Source organism: Echeneis naucrates, chromosome 7, assembly GCF_900963305.1.
Source record: "Echeneis naucrates chromosome 7, fEcheNa1.1, whole genome shotgun sequence".
NCBI lineage: Eukaryota > Metazoa > Chordata > Actinopteri > Carangiformes > Echeneidae > Echeneis > Echeneis naucrates.
This window is the reverse complement of record NC_042517.1, coordinates 14,411,372-14,426,043: the sequence shown is the minus strand read 5'-3', so window position 1 is coordinate 14,426,043 and position 14,672 is coordinate 14,411,372. Positions and strand designations below refer to the sequence as shown.

The 14,672-nt window shown below is 40.1% G+C and overlaps 1 protein-coding gene across 1 annotated transcript; it reads left to right on the top strand.

The window, feature by feature from the left end:
- The first annotated feature begins 11,968 nt into the window (after positions 1-11,968).
- Positions 11,969-13,714, top strand: kcna10a (potassium voltage-gated channel, shaker-related subfamily, member 10a). The gene has a single exon (XM_029505715.1). The coding sequence runs from the start codon at positions 11,969-11,971 to the stop codon at positions 13,712-13,714; it is 1,746 nt and encodes a 581-aa protein (XP_029361575.1).
- The last annotated feature ends 958 nt before the right edge of the window (positions 13,715-14,672 follow it).

The window sequence follows — 14,672 nt, the reverse complement described above, 5'->3', positions numbered from 1 at the left end:
ATATTACCTTTTTAAAGACTATTTTTAAAGACGATCAACGATCATCTACATATTACTTCCATTTAATAAAATAGATTGGTAAATGATTCCATTTTAAATTTTTTTTGTTTCATCTGATTAAAAGAGTTAAACAGTTTTTTACAACTGATTTGAATAATCATTTCACATATCTTCACATGGGCTACAGAGAATGAGGCTGTGGTGGAAATTCAATTAATTGGTGGGGTTGGGTTTTTTCTAAGCTTTTGCAAAGGGGTCAGTTATTCAGCATGTGTTCAAGCACAAAGATTAGAAAGAAAGACCACAGTGAAAATCCATGAAAAAGTGTAACTGGAAGGGAATGAGCGGTTGGTGGCGTTTTGTTCTACGTAAAACAAAACATGTGATAAGCCACAGTCAATCCAAGCTGGTACAGACCATGACATGTAAAGGGTTAACATTTGATTCAATCTATTATGCTCTGCACAGGACCACCTTCTTGGATTCCCATTCAGATATGCAGCAGAACAGTGTGTATCAAAAAAATAAGTAAATAAAAGCAGGCTGGTCACAGTCAGGTGGCTAACCACAGTGATTTTCCATTTGGGTAAATGTATTATAGAATAATGAATTTCCATTACAAAGTCATTTCCCATAAACATTAAAGAAACCAAGTGCTGCTAATATTTCATCCATGGAGTGTAATGTGTCTTTATATGAGCTATAGAAACTGAATTACACATGTTGAAGCAAAACAAACACAAGTACAGAAATAGATGGAATTAATCTGCATAGCCTTCCAAGCTGTGTGAAGACGAAACCCCCAAAAACATTATTCATGACAACATAAAGGAGTAAAAGGAAACACCATCAGCCCAATGCTCCCTTTTTAGCACAAATAACAAGCAGCATTGCTGAAAGTGCAGAATTTTAGTTACAACTAACAAATAGAGAAAATAAATCTTCTTTCATACTTATTGAGTATGAAACCAGGAAGGAAAAAAAAAATAAAACAGCATTCTTAGCTGAAGGGTATAAATTACAACAGTAAGCAAATATATCAAAAAAATTACGATTTTACAGCTCAGGAAACCTTAATTTAGCTTTAAACGTATGTGAGTCCGGACTGACAAACAGCATTGAAATCAGGGAACCCCGTCGCTGCTTTTATGTATGACATGCTGAGCTAAAACTGAACCATGTGCAGAGTTAACCTCATCGCAGTAAGCAATTACATGAAGACTCTTTTTTTTTTTTCCCCCCCAACCTAATATTAGTTTGGAAACATCTGATTTGAGTTTCAGGGCAGGGGCCTTCATTAATCATGTTGATTTCTTATGATAGGTTAGAGAGTTGGAGGGCTGCCATGAAGGATCCCTGCAGTTTACCTTTTCATGTTCCTGAACTTTCAGTGAATAACTTCAAGTCTCTAAGTGGGTTATTCATTCTCATTCATTCATTAATTCCTTAACTGTTAACAAAACTGCCACCTAGTGCCCGTGAGAGGACATAACTATGCCTAGAAAAACTAAACTAAAAACAGGTATTGAATTTATATTTATTTATGTAACACTATGCAGAAGGCTTTACACCTTTAATTTTATGTCCATGTTATAAGAAACTAATCAACCAAATATTTATCTTGATTCAATGAAGTATTGGGTATCAGGCAACTGTTATTTCAATGTTAAAATCTATGTATAAAAATGCACTATATTGTTATAAATAGGTTCAATACAGCCCTCCAACTTGAAATAGCTCATCTTAGATAAAAGCCAATTATCTCCCCTTTCATCTTTTGTAAAGAGCATTTTTCAAAAATGAATGTCTGGACACTTCCAAAAAACTTCACTTCCTTTGTCCTGAAATGACCCAAAGAAGACAGAGAGGTTGTCTCCTCCCATAATGTCATGATGAATATTAAGGATTCATTCGTAGCTCTTCATAGGTTGCTAAGTATAATAATAGTCACCACAGCAAGGAAACAAATGGTACCCACTTCCTCTCCTCTCCTTTGTGTCTCCACCCTCTCATTACTCACAAGCCCCCAAAAATGATATCAGGAGGCTTAAAATATCCCGTCAGCATAATTGATTCATTAACTCAGAAACTCTGAATCCACTCTGGTCTCCAGTCCTCTTCTCTGTTACTCCCTTGTTCTTTGGTCCCTGCTGCAATTGTCTCACTCTCTGCTAGTGCGTTTCAACTTTTCTCTCAGGTTTAAGTTGGCATAGTTCTGATGGTCTGACTCATCCTGATAATCCCTTTCCCTCCTCTCCAGCTCTTCGTCATTGCCGGTCCCTGCTCTCTGTATATCTGCTCTCCTTTCAAATTGGAGTCACTAAAGTGGGCCAGAGGGATGGCAGTCACAGCTTCGAGAGGAATAGAGAAAACAGAAGAGAAAACATTTCAGTCACTCAAGTGTGAGTGACTGAAATGAAAAAAAATAAAAAATAAAAAATAGGCCTGCTGAGACAGACAGCAGTTTACGATTCCTGGACGAGCACCGCAGCACATATTTATGGATTTGGATGGTGTAGACATACATCAACAGTCAGAAACATCCAGATGAAGTGTTTTAACTGGAAAATGAAAATGGGATAGATGCGAGGGAATGTGCCTGATGTTAGAGGCTCATCACGTGAAAAGTTGCAATTACATTTCAAAAAAGAAGGATGGGGTGATGCTTCTTTCATGTGATCCTACAGATCACGTATTTATTCAACTTCAATTTAACCTGAGCTAAGAGAAAAAAGGTTGTTTTTTTTTATATGGAACATTTCAAACTTGTTTCCTTTAGTTCAGATTTTCAACAAATGTTGACACGTGTTAGATAATTGATCAGACACAATTCTGACTGGAAGCTATTGCTATGTTTGAGTCCTGAGGGAATTAAAGTGCAATGTGCCCATTAGCCTGCAGAGGGAAGCCTCTTCATAAAACTCAGCAATTGGCTCACAGCATACTGTATGAAAACAGATGCCATTTAGACAGACAGATTAAAATGTAATGACAGTAGCCAAAGCAATGAATCAATCTTATTTAGCCACTGGTAGTTTACAATTCAACCGACATGGCTCATATAAAATGAGATATACTGTGGGCAGTTATAGGAATAGAAAGTATTACATGAAAGGTTTACATTTTCAAGTCCAATTTGAAGCACATATAACTTTTTATGTTTATTCATCAATCAATCCTGCAGTTAATACTGAGCATTTAGGTATTTTCTGAGTTGTATTGGGGTCACTTCAGAAAAAGCTGTGTTCAGGGCAATCATGGACAGGACTCACCCTTAAAGCCATGGTCCATCAGGACTGTTTGATAAGACTTCAGCTGTGAAAGTGCCCTTGTGAAATATGGCAGTGTTTCTTCAGTATTGTGATGACAAGTGGGAACGTTATCATGACTGATGGTGGTCAAGAGAGCATAAGGCAGGCTGCTAGAAGGAAGCAAACCCCCTCCCTCCTCTCTCTCTCTCTCTCTCTCTCTCTCTCTCTCTCTCTAAAGAGACACAGCTTTGGTTTAAGGACGAAGACAAACAGGGATTTGAAAAGCGGGTTATTGGCCAAATTAAACGTAACCATGTTGTTATATCACTGTCACAGCTGGCCCCGGGGTGATTGGCCGGGTCACGTCCGCCGCGCCTGCTGTCAGCCCGGGGGAGCCGGGGAGCGCGCTGCCGCTGTGGACAGGCGGTCCAGTGCGCGCTGACCACCGTGCCTCCGGCATGCGAACCCTCAGCAGCAACACCGGGACGGACCAGGACCCTGCTGGTAGGGACACTTTACCCCCCCCCCCCCCCCCAACTTCCAACAGGTGCGACAGGTCCATGTGTGGTCCATATTTTTTTATATTCTTTCGATCATTATTTAGTGGTATCAAGTTTGCTTGTTTGTCAGTTCCTTTTATCCGTTCAACAATGATACAATGCTGCCCACATGCATAAAAACCGATAAAACATTTCTTTAGATGTTTACTTTGTATCTTAAGAAACAAAAACACCCAACTGTCATCATAATGTGTACCAAAGAGGGTTAGTTATGAAAAGTTTTTTTTTTTGTTTTGTTTAGTTTTGTTTTGTTAAAGCTAAATCAATCAACAAATCTAACTATTCAAAGTTGTCTAACATTTGACAGTGGGATGTTTGTTACTTATAATCACACCTGCTGCTTGGTAGTTGTTACAATATAGCTTGTATCTCACATTTCTCGGCAAACTCTTCAAAGAGCATCATGTGCTGTGATATTAATTTCTATTTTGTATCTCAGCTGTTGGCATGTGCTTGCTGGGAGCACATATTATGTATTCTGCTACCACAAAGTGAACAGAAAAATGGCTTAAATCAATTTGAACCCCCCACCACCACCTCAAGTGATGGAGATGACTTGTCTTGTCTGTGCAGAAAATGGTCCTGCTCATTGGTTATGTTCACAGGCTACATGTCATCACTGATACATGTGCTGCTGCGTTTACTTTTCGCATTGACTTCTGTGCCATGTGTTTTTATAAACATCTGTCCATGTCTCTGTAGAGTGCTGCCCTGAATTGGGATTCACAGAATACCTAACACGTTCATTCACTGGCGTGCACACCACCCTCCAACCCACCTGTCATGACACAAATTAATAATAATTTTCATCAATAACTTTTGTAAATGGGCAAAAATGATTATAGATTAAAGAAAAATCTTCCTGAAAGCAAGAACTTTTCTTGGTGGGAGACCTGTCGGAAAGTTGGTTTGTTTTTGATCTGGTCTACAGTTTCTATGTTTACCTGCTATAAGCCATTTCAGTAATATTTATATCATCTAAAATCCATTTAACATCTTATCGAGTCTGTTAAATCGTAAACAGGAAAATTCATTTTCAGTAAAAAGTCCACAGCATGTGCCCTTTCATTATTTGATAAACAGAAGTCTATTGTCACAAAATATGCAATGTGTATATTAGTATCTGTGTATGTGTTTGTGTATTTTGGATGCGTGTGCGTTACTTGTTTGTATGCCACCTGAGATTAGGAATATGAAGCAGAGAGTTGGACCAGATGGCCATATTTTTCCCGTCTGGATCTGGCAGTTAAAAAAAAGGAGAAAAAAAAAAGGCTTCTAAAAAAAAATAAATAAATAAATAAATAACGTGACATTTCTGTAAATGAGAGGAGCTTAATCCCCACTGTGGAAGAGGAGTGCCAGGAGGGTGGGATTGGGGTGAGGGTGAGGGCGGGGTGGCACAGGAGGGCGGCCTGGGTAGATGCTGAGAGGGTGTGTTTGATTGCTTTTGAGGTAAAAAAAAAAAAAAAAAAAAAAAAGATAATATTTGACCTTTACGCTTAGTGAGCGTATTATCCGTTAATATGTGATAATGTGCAAGAGTAAAAATACGTAATTGAAAATGTTATCTATAGAAATGTTTCAACAAAAATTTCGATAAGCATGACCAGAAATGACCCAACAATGCACAGACATCACATGGCTTTCAAAGAGCAACTTGCATGGTGTTTTTTATTGCTGGGCTTCAATAGAGTGCAGCCACAACGGACAGGACCCATCAGTACAACTAATACAATAAAATCAAAAAGATTGAAATTCTTAAAATGCAGAGCAATAATAATTACACAACTGACAAAATGAATTAGTAATAAAATGAATGATTGTTCAAATCAATGATTGTTGTAGGGATTGTTCACTTTTGATCTAAATGCTGGTGCCAGAAAACTTCATGCAGGAATTCAAATCTGATGAGAGTAGGTTGGGTTCAATCACTGGTCACTGACAATCAACTTCACATCTATACACTCTCGATGAAGATAAATCCTCTCTATAGACCACATCTAGATTCTTACTTTCAGAAATCAAGGCGAGATTTCGCTGTATGACCTGTTGTGCTATACATTATCCTCTTTATGACAACAATTTTTTTTCAAACAGCTGACTTCTGACAGGGTCTCTGCACCTCTGTGGTGGGTGTATAACACTTTGATTTGTCAGATGTGTCAAATTTCTTTTTCACAAAGCAAAAAAACAGTCGTCCAATTCTATCAAGTAGCAGTACTATTTATTCTGTTGGTAAGCCTGTGTGTGTCCGTGGGCGGGGGCGTGTGTGTGTGTGTGTTGTCAAAAGGCCAAGGGAGGATTTTGCTCCCAGCTGCTGTGTACTGGGACTTGGCCTGGAGCCTGCAGACACACCCATGTCAGCATCAGCAGCTCACATCTTACGAATGCCTTGAAGAGACTTTGACTACAAACCTGCCATTTCCAGAATATTTTGATATTTTATTTTAAGTTTTGATCTAATTCTATTTTGTATAATTCAGTTTTACATGTTCTATCCAAATCCCCTTTACTCCTACTATTCATTCTTTTTAAAATATCTATTCAATATGGGCATGGTAGGGTTGTGGGCAAGAATCCACCACAGTTTCTCTTGGAATACTCTTCTTTAATCAGTGCCAACACACCAAGACACAAAACGTAAGACAGCCAGCAACACCTTCTCAGTGTTCCCTTCAAACTCACTGTTTCACTCACACATCTTCTCTAACAACAGTGTGAAATTGAACTGAATTGGCAATAATTCATTATTCAGGAAGTACTTCAAAAAGGTAGAGATAAGATAAGGTTAGGATATTCTTAAAATCTTCAATTCTGAAAACTGACTTTTAAAAATATATTCTCAATTGCTGACTGCTATAGTCCCTGAACATGCTTAAGAAAGGCCTTTTGTTGTTGTGCAAAAATGAATTGTCATTCTTTCTGCGTACAATAAATTGGGAGAGAATATGAATATGTAACATACAAGGTGGGGCCTAAGCCTATACTCAAAATCTTAATTACATTACATTTAGGATTGGAAATGGAAATGTCTCATATGATTGCAGGAAAAAAAAAAAAAAAAAAAAAAACAATGAATGAAGGTCATAAGGTGCAACATGAAGGGACATTTCTTGCAACTAAATACAAAAACGTTTTTTCTACTAAAATTTTAATATATTCAAGCTCAGATATGACAAAGAAAAGAGTAAAATAATCACATTAGTGGAATTCAAGTCAACATGATGATCACGTAAATAGAAAATATTTAATAAGTGAAATGTTTTGTTGACCAAAACATCAATTCATCACCTAATCACTGCAGCTCTAAGTGGTTTTTGTTGCTTGGGCTTAGTTTTAAATATAGTTTGGTTTCCACACATGGATTCTGCAGTTGTTAGAAGTGAAAATTTAATGTTTTGCAGTCTGACAGATTTAAGGAATATGACAACATTTGTATATGTGTGGGTGTGTGTCTCTATTTGTGTTTGTGTGCCTATCTGTAATGGCTCACTAGTATCTGTGTTGATCTGATGGAAGAGATCCTTCGGCTTATGGCACTGAACTGCCCAGCCTGCATTAATCTGCTTAATAGGGTCAAAACTCTCGTCCAAAAATATCAGCTCTTTGAACCAATGGCCTCACACAGCCAAAGACCCGACCACCACAATTCCAGACCATAACAAATGGTGCAGAGAAGAAGCTCGGGCACGATGCATTCACTGCATTTTCAACAATGGTTATCTCTTGTGGAAGCTCAACACACTGACAACTTGGCCGTAATGCCCACAAAAGTTGTAAGAGCACATTTAACAGACAGACAAGCGATGCTCTGCTGCAAACATCTGGCGCACTGCAGATTTATTCTTCTGATAATGAATTATATTCAGTAAAGTATGTAAATTAAGCCTTCGGTTTGTGATGAGAAATGCCTGAACTGAGCTCTTGTTTGAGGGACAGTTTAGTTCAGCAGGAACCATGAACAGCATATGTAAATATATGTTATCTGAAGGTGCTAGGTACAACAAGGGATTGTGCAATGACAGATAGTATGGTTTGGTGTGGTTGTGATTGCTTTTTTCTTTTTTTGTTTTGGGGGGGGGGGGGGGGGGGGTTGATTATTTTTGCAGTTTTTCACTTCTATATGCTCCTAATAGAGCTACTGTATGAATGATCCACTGTTCGATTCTATCATGCAAATCACTAGACACTGTTTAACACGCTGCACTTTGTTTAAACTAGCTCAAATTGTGATACTGAAACTACATAACACCTGACACACATTAGTTATATTGTATATTTTTATGTAGTAATGCAGTGTTTCCATGTGTGAATGAAATAGTTGACGTCTACATGTATCTCCAGCGAGGCACCAGCTTGTAGTTAAGCTAGAGCTGCCTGAACATCTGTTCATGTTTACACATGTGCTGAGGTCACAAAGGTTAGCTGACTGAAATGTACACTTACTCAGCACACCGTGCAATACCACATATCTGATGTATTTTCTCCTCGGTATGAGTGTTCGGGGCTTTCCTCTGTTTGCATGTATCAGAACATTGCACGTAGAAAAACTCAGTCTCCCCCTATCATGAATCTGCGTATTAATAGCACAGCCAGAATAGCCGGAGTGTCATAGGTTAGCACAGGCCCCTTATGACACTTCTGTTTTACGCTGAATACCACCACGAGTCAAGGTCACACTGCCTCCTCAGAAGAATTTCTCACAGCTGCACTGCACAGCTGCTGGTGCCAGGCAAAGCCTTTCTCAATGCATACAAGAGGACATTACACTTTTATGCTAATTGCTTTCAGTTTTAAACCTTGTTAACTCCAAAATCAATTCCTTCTACATTCTTGTGTTAAACTATGCTCATCTCAGATTTTAGCATGGAGCTTAGTTTTCATATTGTCATTAATGTCATGAAAATAAGTCCATGAAGTAATCAGGATTATTTGAATAGTGAAATGCATATTAGTTTTAATATCATTACAGTCAGGAGAATTTGTTGAGGGCTGTCGTCCCACAATAAGAAGGGCGTGGTTTGATTCCAGGTAGGAGCACCTGAATATGTGTAGGTGACTTGGTGACAAGTGTTGGACTGGGCTACACCAAGAAACAGCGACCCCCCCAGCTCCTCGACCAGACCAGACCCGACCAGAGACTGAACCCCTCCAGAGACTAGAGACTAGACCAGAACTGAGACCGGACCCCTGCAGAGACTAGAGACTAGACCAGAGCAGAGACCAGACCATTGCAGAGAGTAGAGACTAGACTAGATGAGACACCAGACCCCTCTTCCAGAGATCCCCCCCCCCCCCGACCCCCACCCAATTAGAGTGGGGGTTATCAATTAATTTGAAAAAGGACTCATGGCGGGTCGTCATATTGGTTTGGCTGAAAAGCTTATCCCCTCTTTATATTCTTGCATGAGTACTTTTCATTTAGAAGTCCAAGTCATGTTAAGTGGCATAAAAAAATGATCTAATCCCACTCCCATCATGCCAGTATCAATTAAAACTGAACAGAGTAGACAGCATAAATGTTAACTGAACAGCATTGACAGGACTGTCCAGAGAAGTTGTTCACACATACTCATGGAGTTACGAGAGCAGAGTGGCAGCTTCCCAACATGCCTGTGTTTTACGTTTTACAGTGTGACGAAAGGGAGGTATGACTGAATGTCACTGCCCAGAATCATTTAAAATCTCTGAGGTTGCCAAAAACATGCCTGAAGGCCCCTTAAGAGATCAACTCTCCCATCTTTTTGACATTTTCTCATCATTTGTTCTTTCTCTGACAAGTTGGACATAGTAATGGATTTATGAAGTAATAATTGTGTTACTATAAATATCCTGTGGGTGCACAGACTGAATGAATCAAACACATACAGGTGATGTACTCAAGACCCTCTAAGCTGCATCAGTGTGATTAGATACTCAGCTCTCCATCAATATATGATGCATATGATATGCATGCAAAGCTGTATGTAAAGTGTCTTCACAGTTTTTCGGATCACATTGTATTTCACTGTTTTTCAATGTTTTGCAGCAGCTTGTATAGATACCCGTTTGTGTGTATTTGTGTGAGAGTGTGTGTGGCCTCTGCCACAGCTCTAGTTTCTACTCCAGCATAAGGTTACCAATGTAGTCTGTGATAGATTAGTCATTCTGATCCCGAAAGCTGCAGCAGAGGCAGAACTTGTGGCGGACTTCCCTCCCTCCCCGCCCTCTCCAGTTAACACCATGTTGTACACACATGGTCTATAGACATCCTGCTAAGTAAGGTAAGGCGTGTGTTGTTGTTGTTTATAGCTCTGTCTGGGCTGCAGTTCCCATTACCATGTTTCTTCTGAGTAGAAGTCGGACTGGGGCTTTTGAAATTAAATTCCAAAGCGAGCAACCACATTTTGCCTTAAAATAGGTTTTTAAGAGAATGCAGGATTGTAATTTAAACACTTCATACTCAGCAGATCTCAAGCACCATCGTAAATTACGGTAAATACTTGAATCAGTGCATTCATCTTGATCTGTTTTGGAAACAATTTATCTTTATAGAGTCTGAGCAGACATGCATCATTTAATTACTTTTAGAGACAAACATGCTGGTGTAGACTGTGTTTCTGTTACTTTCAGCACAATCATAATGATTTGATCTAATGAAAAAACATTCGGAGTTGGTCAAGCAGAGCAATGTCATCGGCTAATCTCCCAGTGTTCAAGTCTTTTTGTCAGAGGTCGCTGGTTGGCAGTGTTTGATTGTAAGATCATGAGAAAGTTCTCGATGCTCAAAGATTCTGATTACATCATTGTAATTACAGACTTAAAAAGGGGAGGAGTGGGTGGTTTGATTTCATTGATCAATTTGTGTAACTATATGTTGCACTCGTATATTAAATCTTTTTGATATTTCACATCAGACATACTTGTCATTTATAAATTAACCTTCTTCCTGTATCTGATCACAGCTTCTGTCATCTTACCCCCTCATCATCATCTGTTTCCCCTCTTTCCTTGTCACAGCTGCTGTCTCATCATCCTGTCTGTCCATCCGCCCACCTATCAACTCCCCTTCTCTCTGTCACTGTCCTTCTTTTGCATTCAGTCCTCAGCCATCCAATCCTCCAACCCACATCTCTCTTCCCAACAATCTTCATGTCACTCTCCTTAACTCAGCAACTCTTTTCTGTACTTCTCTGTCCCTATGTCTCTTCTCTCTCTGTTCTTCATCTCCCTCCAAGCAGGATTGGTATCACTTCCATTGGTTTAAAGTGGTGACTCATCTCTGGAGTGTTTAATTAAACATCTGCAGGCGTCACCATTTGGTCACACGTGCACACACCAATATGCACACTCTCACCTCAAAGATCATTTGACTAAATAAAGTTGTCAATATGCAGGGGATAGATTTTTGCTCATTCAAATGCAGCAGCAAGCAGCATGGATTTTAACAGGAGGCAGCACATTTCAGCAGTCAGACCTGGTCTCAACAGGAACTCATTAACCATGCAGTAAAGTATGAACAGCCCCAGTTACCCTGTTCTGTCCCCTCCTCCTGGAGCCAAGACTGGGTAACTACAGGGAGTGATACGGCTGAGAGCGTGAAATAAGCAGGCATGTTAATGTATAGAGTAGTAGCAATATTGCAACATTGTGCATGTAGCCTACTATACATCAAGTAAAAAAAATCTTATGTTTTATCATTTCGTTGAACATTGTCATAACTCAATACCAACAATTGCTCAAAAGTTGAGACTTTGAGGGGTATTGTATGGTTTGACAAATCAGACCTTAACAATGCTTATTCAAATGCTTGGTTGAAAAAAAAAATAAAAATAAAAAAAATCTGATTTTAGATGACACACCCGCTTCCTCCTCCATGTACCCACAGACCTCTCTCTCCTTGCTAGTTTCCAGAGAAATAACTATTTAAGAAGCAAGCAGTCATGGTATAACGTGCTCTCAGGCGTCATAATCTTGTCACCTGATGAATCACACTGACTCCTCCTCTCTCTGTCTCTCACTTTGCAGGTGTTAGAAGGGAAAAAGAACCAACGACACTGTCAGTTTGCCTGCCGCTGAAGACTGGCACTCTGCTGCCAAATCCCTCCAATCTGTAAATCTGTGTTTGTGATTATTTTATCCTGGGCTCCAAGGCCTTGCACTGGCTGAACTACTGCCATGGAGGTGGCCATGGTAGACTTTGAGAGCCTGGATGAGCTTGACATCAGCCTTGGGGACGAGGTGGATGCCTATGCTGATGAGACCACGGCTCTCACAGTGGACCTGCCCACAGAGCACAACAGTCCAGGCAGCAACTACTTCCTGCGAGCCCCTCAACTTTCCTCCTCACCTTCTCACCATAGCCAGGTGTCCTCTTGTGTTTGGGAATCCACTTCATCTACACCCGTCCCCGCGAGACAAACACTGGGAGTACCCCAGTCCCCAACTATGCTAACTCCAAGCAGACGAGAACGGAGTAGCTGTGCAAGCATGATTTCCAACTGGAAATTACTACTAAATAGTGAGGGCACCAAGGAAAGTGAGACCATCTTCAGTCGGCTTGCAAAGGAGTGCTGCGAGGATCTGTTTGTAGATAAACGAGGGCTGGATGATGGAGACCAGAAAGTCATCATCAACATTGCTGGTCTTAGATTTGAAACACAGCTCAAAACATTGGACCAATTTCCAGACACACTTCTGGGAGACCCTTTGAAGAGGATGGACTACTTTGATCCAATGAGGAACGAATACTTCTTTGATCGGAACCGACCCAGCTTTGACGGTATCTTGTATTACTACCAGTCGGGGGGTAAGGTCAGACGACCAGCTAATGTTCCCCTTGATGTGTTTGCAGATGAAATTGTTTTCTATGAGCTTGGAAACGAGGCCATGGAGCAGTTCAGAGAAGACGAAGGATTCATAAAGGATGTTGAGATTCCACTACCAACTAATGATGTTTGTAGACAATTCTGGCTGCTGTTTGAATATCCAGAGAGTTCCAATGCAGCCCGGGGTGTGGCACTAGTGTCCGTTTTTGTTATTGTCATATCCATCATTATTTTCTGCATGGAAACTCTTCCAGAGTTCAGGGATGACTCTGAGTCAGTTGTGCCCACACCTGTACAACTTTTCAACCAAACCAGAGGTTACACTTCTGTGGTTCCCCCGAGTGCAAAGCCCACAACTTTCTCTGATCCCTTTTTCATCATTGAGACCGCCTGCATTGCCTGGTTCTTCTTCGAGCTATGTGTAAGATTTTTGGTCTGTCCAAGCAAAAAGGAGTTTTTCCACAACCTCATGAACATCATTGACATTATATCCATCATCCCTTATTTTGTTACTGTGTTTACGGAATTGGTCACAACGCCAGAAGAGAGCTCAGGACAGAACATGTCTTTGGCCATCCTGCGTATCATCCGCCTTGTCAGGGTGTTTCGTATATTCAAACTCTCACGTCACTCAAAGGGGCTGCAGATCCTGGGTCAGACTTTGAAGGCCAGCATGCGTGAGCTGGGCCTACTCATATTTTTCCTTTTCATTGGAGTCATCCTCTTCTCCAGTGCTATCTATTTTGCTGAGGTAGATGAACCTAACACACAGTTTGTAAGCATCCCTGATGGCTTCTGGTGGGCCGTGGTTACCATGACCACTGTAGGCTACGGGGACATGTGTCCCATTACAATGGGGGGTAAGATGGTGGGCACCCTGTGCGCCATCGCTGGTGTGCTGACCATTGCTTTGCCTGTCCCTGTTATTGTTTCCAACTTCAACTACTTCTACCATAGAGAGACAGAAGCAGAAGACAAGTTGCCCTTGGCAGATGCTCTTGAGGAAGCCATGAAGACTGAGACAGGTACAAAGCAGGGCAGCAGCACCTCACTAAATATAGCCAATGGCATCTGGCAGAGTGAGAAAGTGATATAATGGTAGAGGGGCCAAATTAAGGAAAGGCTTTGTCATAAAGCCTCATAAAGAGAGAAGTATGACAGAAAAAGAGAACACAGAGGATATTGACTGTTATAAACTGAATGATTGAATGAGAAATTGTGTTTGCATGTCCCCAACTTAGGACATACTGTACTTACCTCTTTAATGTCTATTATTCAAATTTGCCTGTTAAATACAATAGACACGCAAAACAATTCAGCATAGTAATATTAGGGATCATATGTCAACTTCTGTCAAGTTTACTTAGGACTTAGGACTCTTCTTTAGTTGCATAGAATTGGAAAGAATCCATCATTGTCATATTTCGTTTTAACTTTGGTCTCATTTTGTTGTCTTGGTCATTAATCCAAATGCTTATAAGACAAACACCACTATGACAGTTGATATCCGGGGCACAAGGACTCTAGTGATTTGGTCTTGAATAATCTTAAACCAGACAGAATTCAATAAATATGATAGTAAATGCGACAAATGTTAACTGGGGAGTCACTTCTTGGTTCACCTTCCAAGGACTGACCTTCTGAGGCTCAAAAACCTGATGGATCACCACATTTTTTGACTAATTATTGTAAACAGAAAAGTGAGCAGACCATGGTGGGTGTGCAGAACACAATTATAAACGTCTTAAATAGGCAACACTGGACTCTTCTTCAGAACTATAGGCTGTGCATAAAAATCACAACTAAAGGGATGATGGCCAATCTGTATGAGACCAAAGCTGTTAAATTAGAAATTAAAAACTGAATTTATGTCCGAATGTGTCACCTGTATGTGTATAGCGTAGATTATAGATTATAGCCCTACTCTATTTATTGACATGTGTCACAACTCTATTGTATTTATTCCTCCTTATTGATAAGTAGCATGGGTAAGAATCCCATATCATTAGCAAGTAGTCTAACTGACTTCACACTATTTATCATACTGGAGTGCC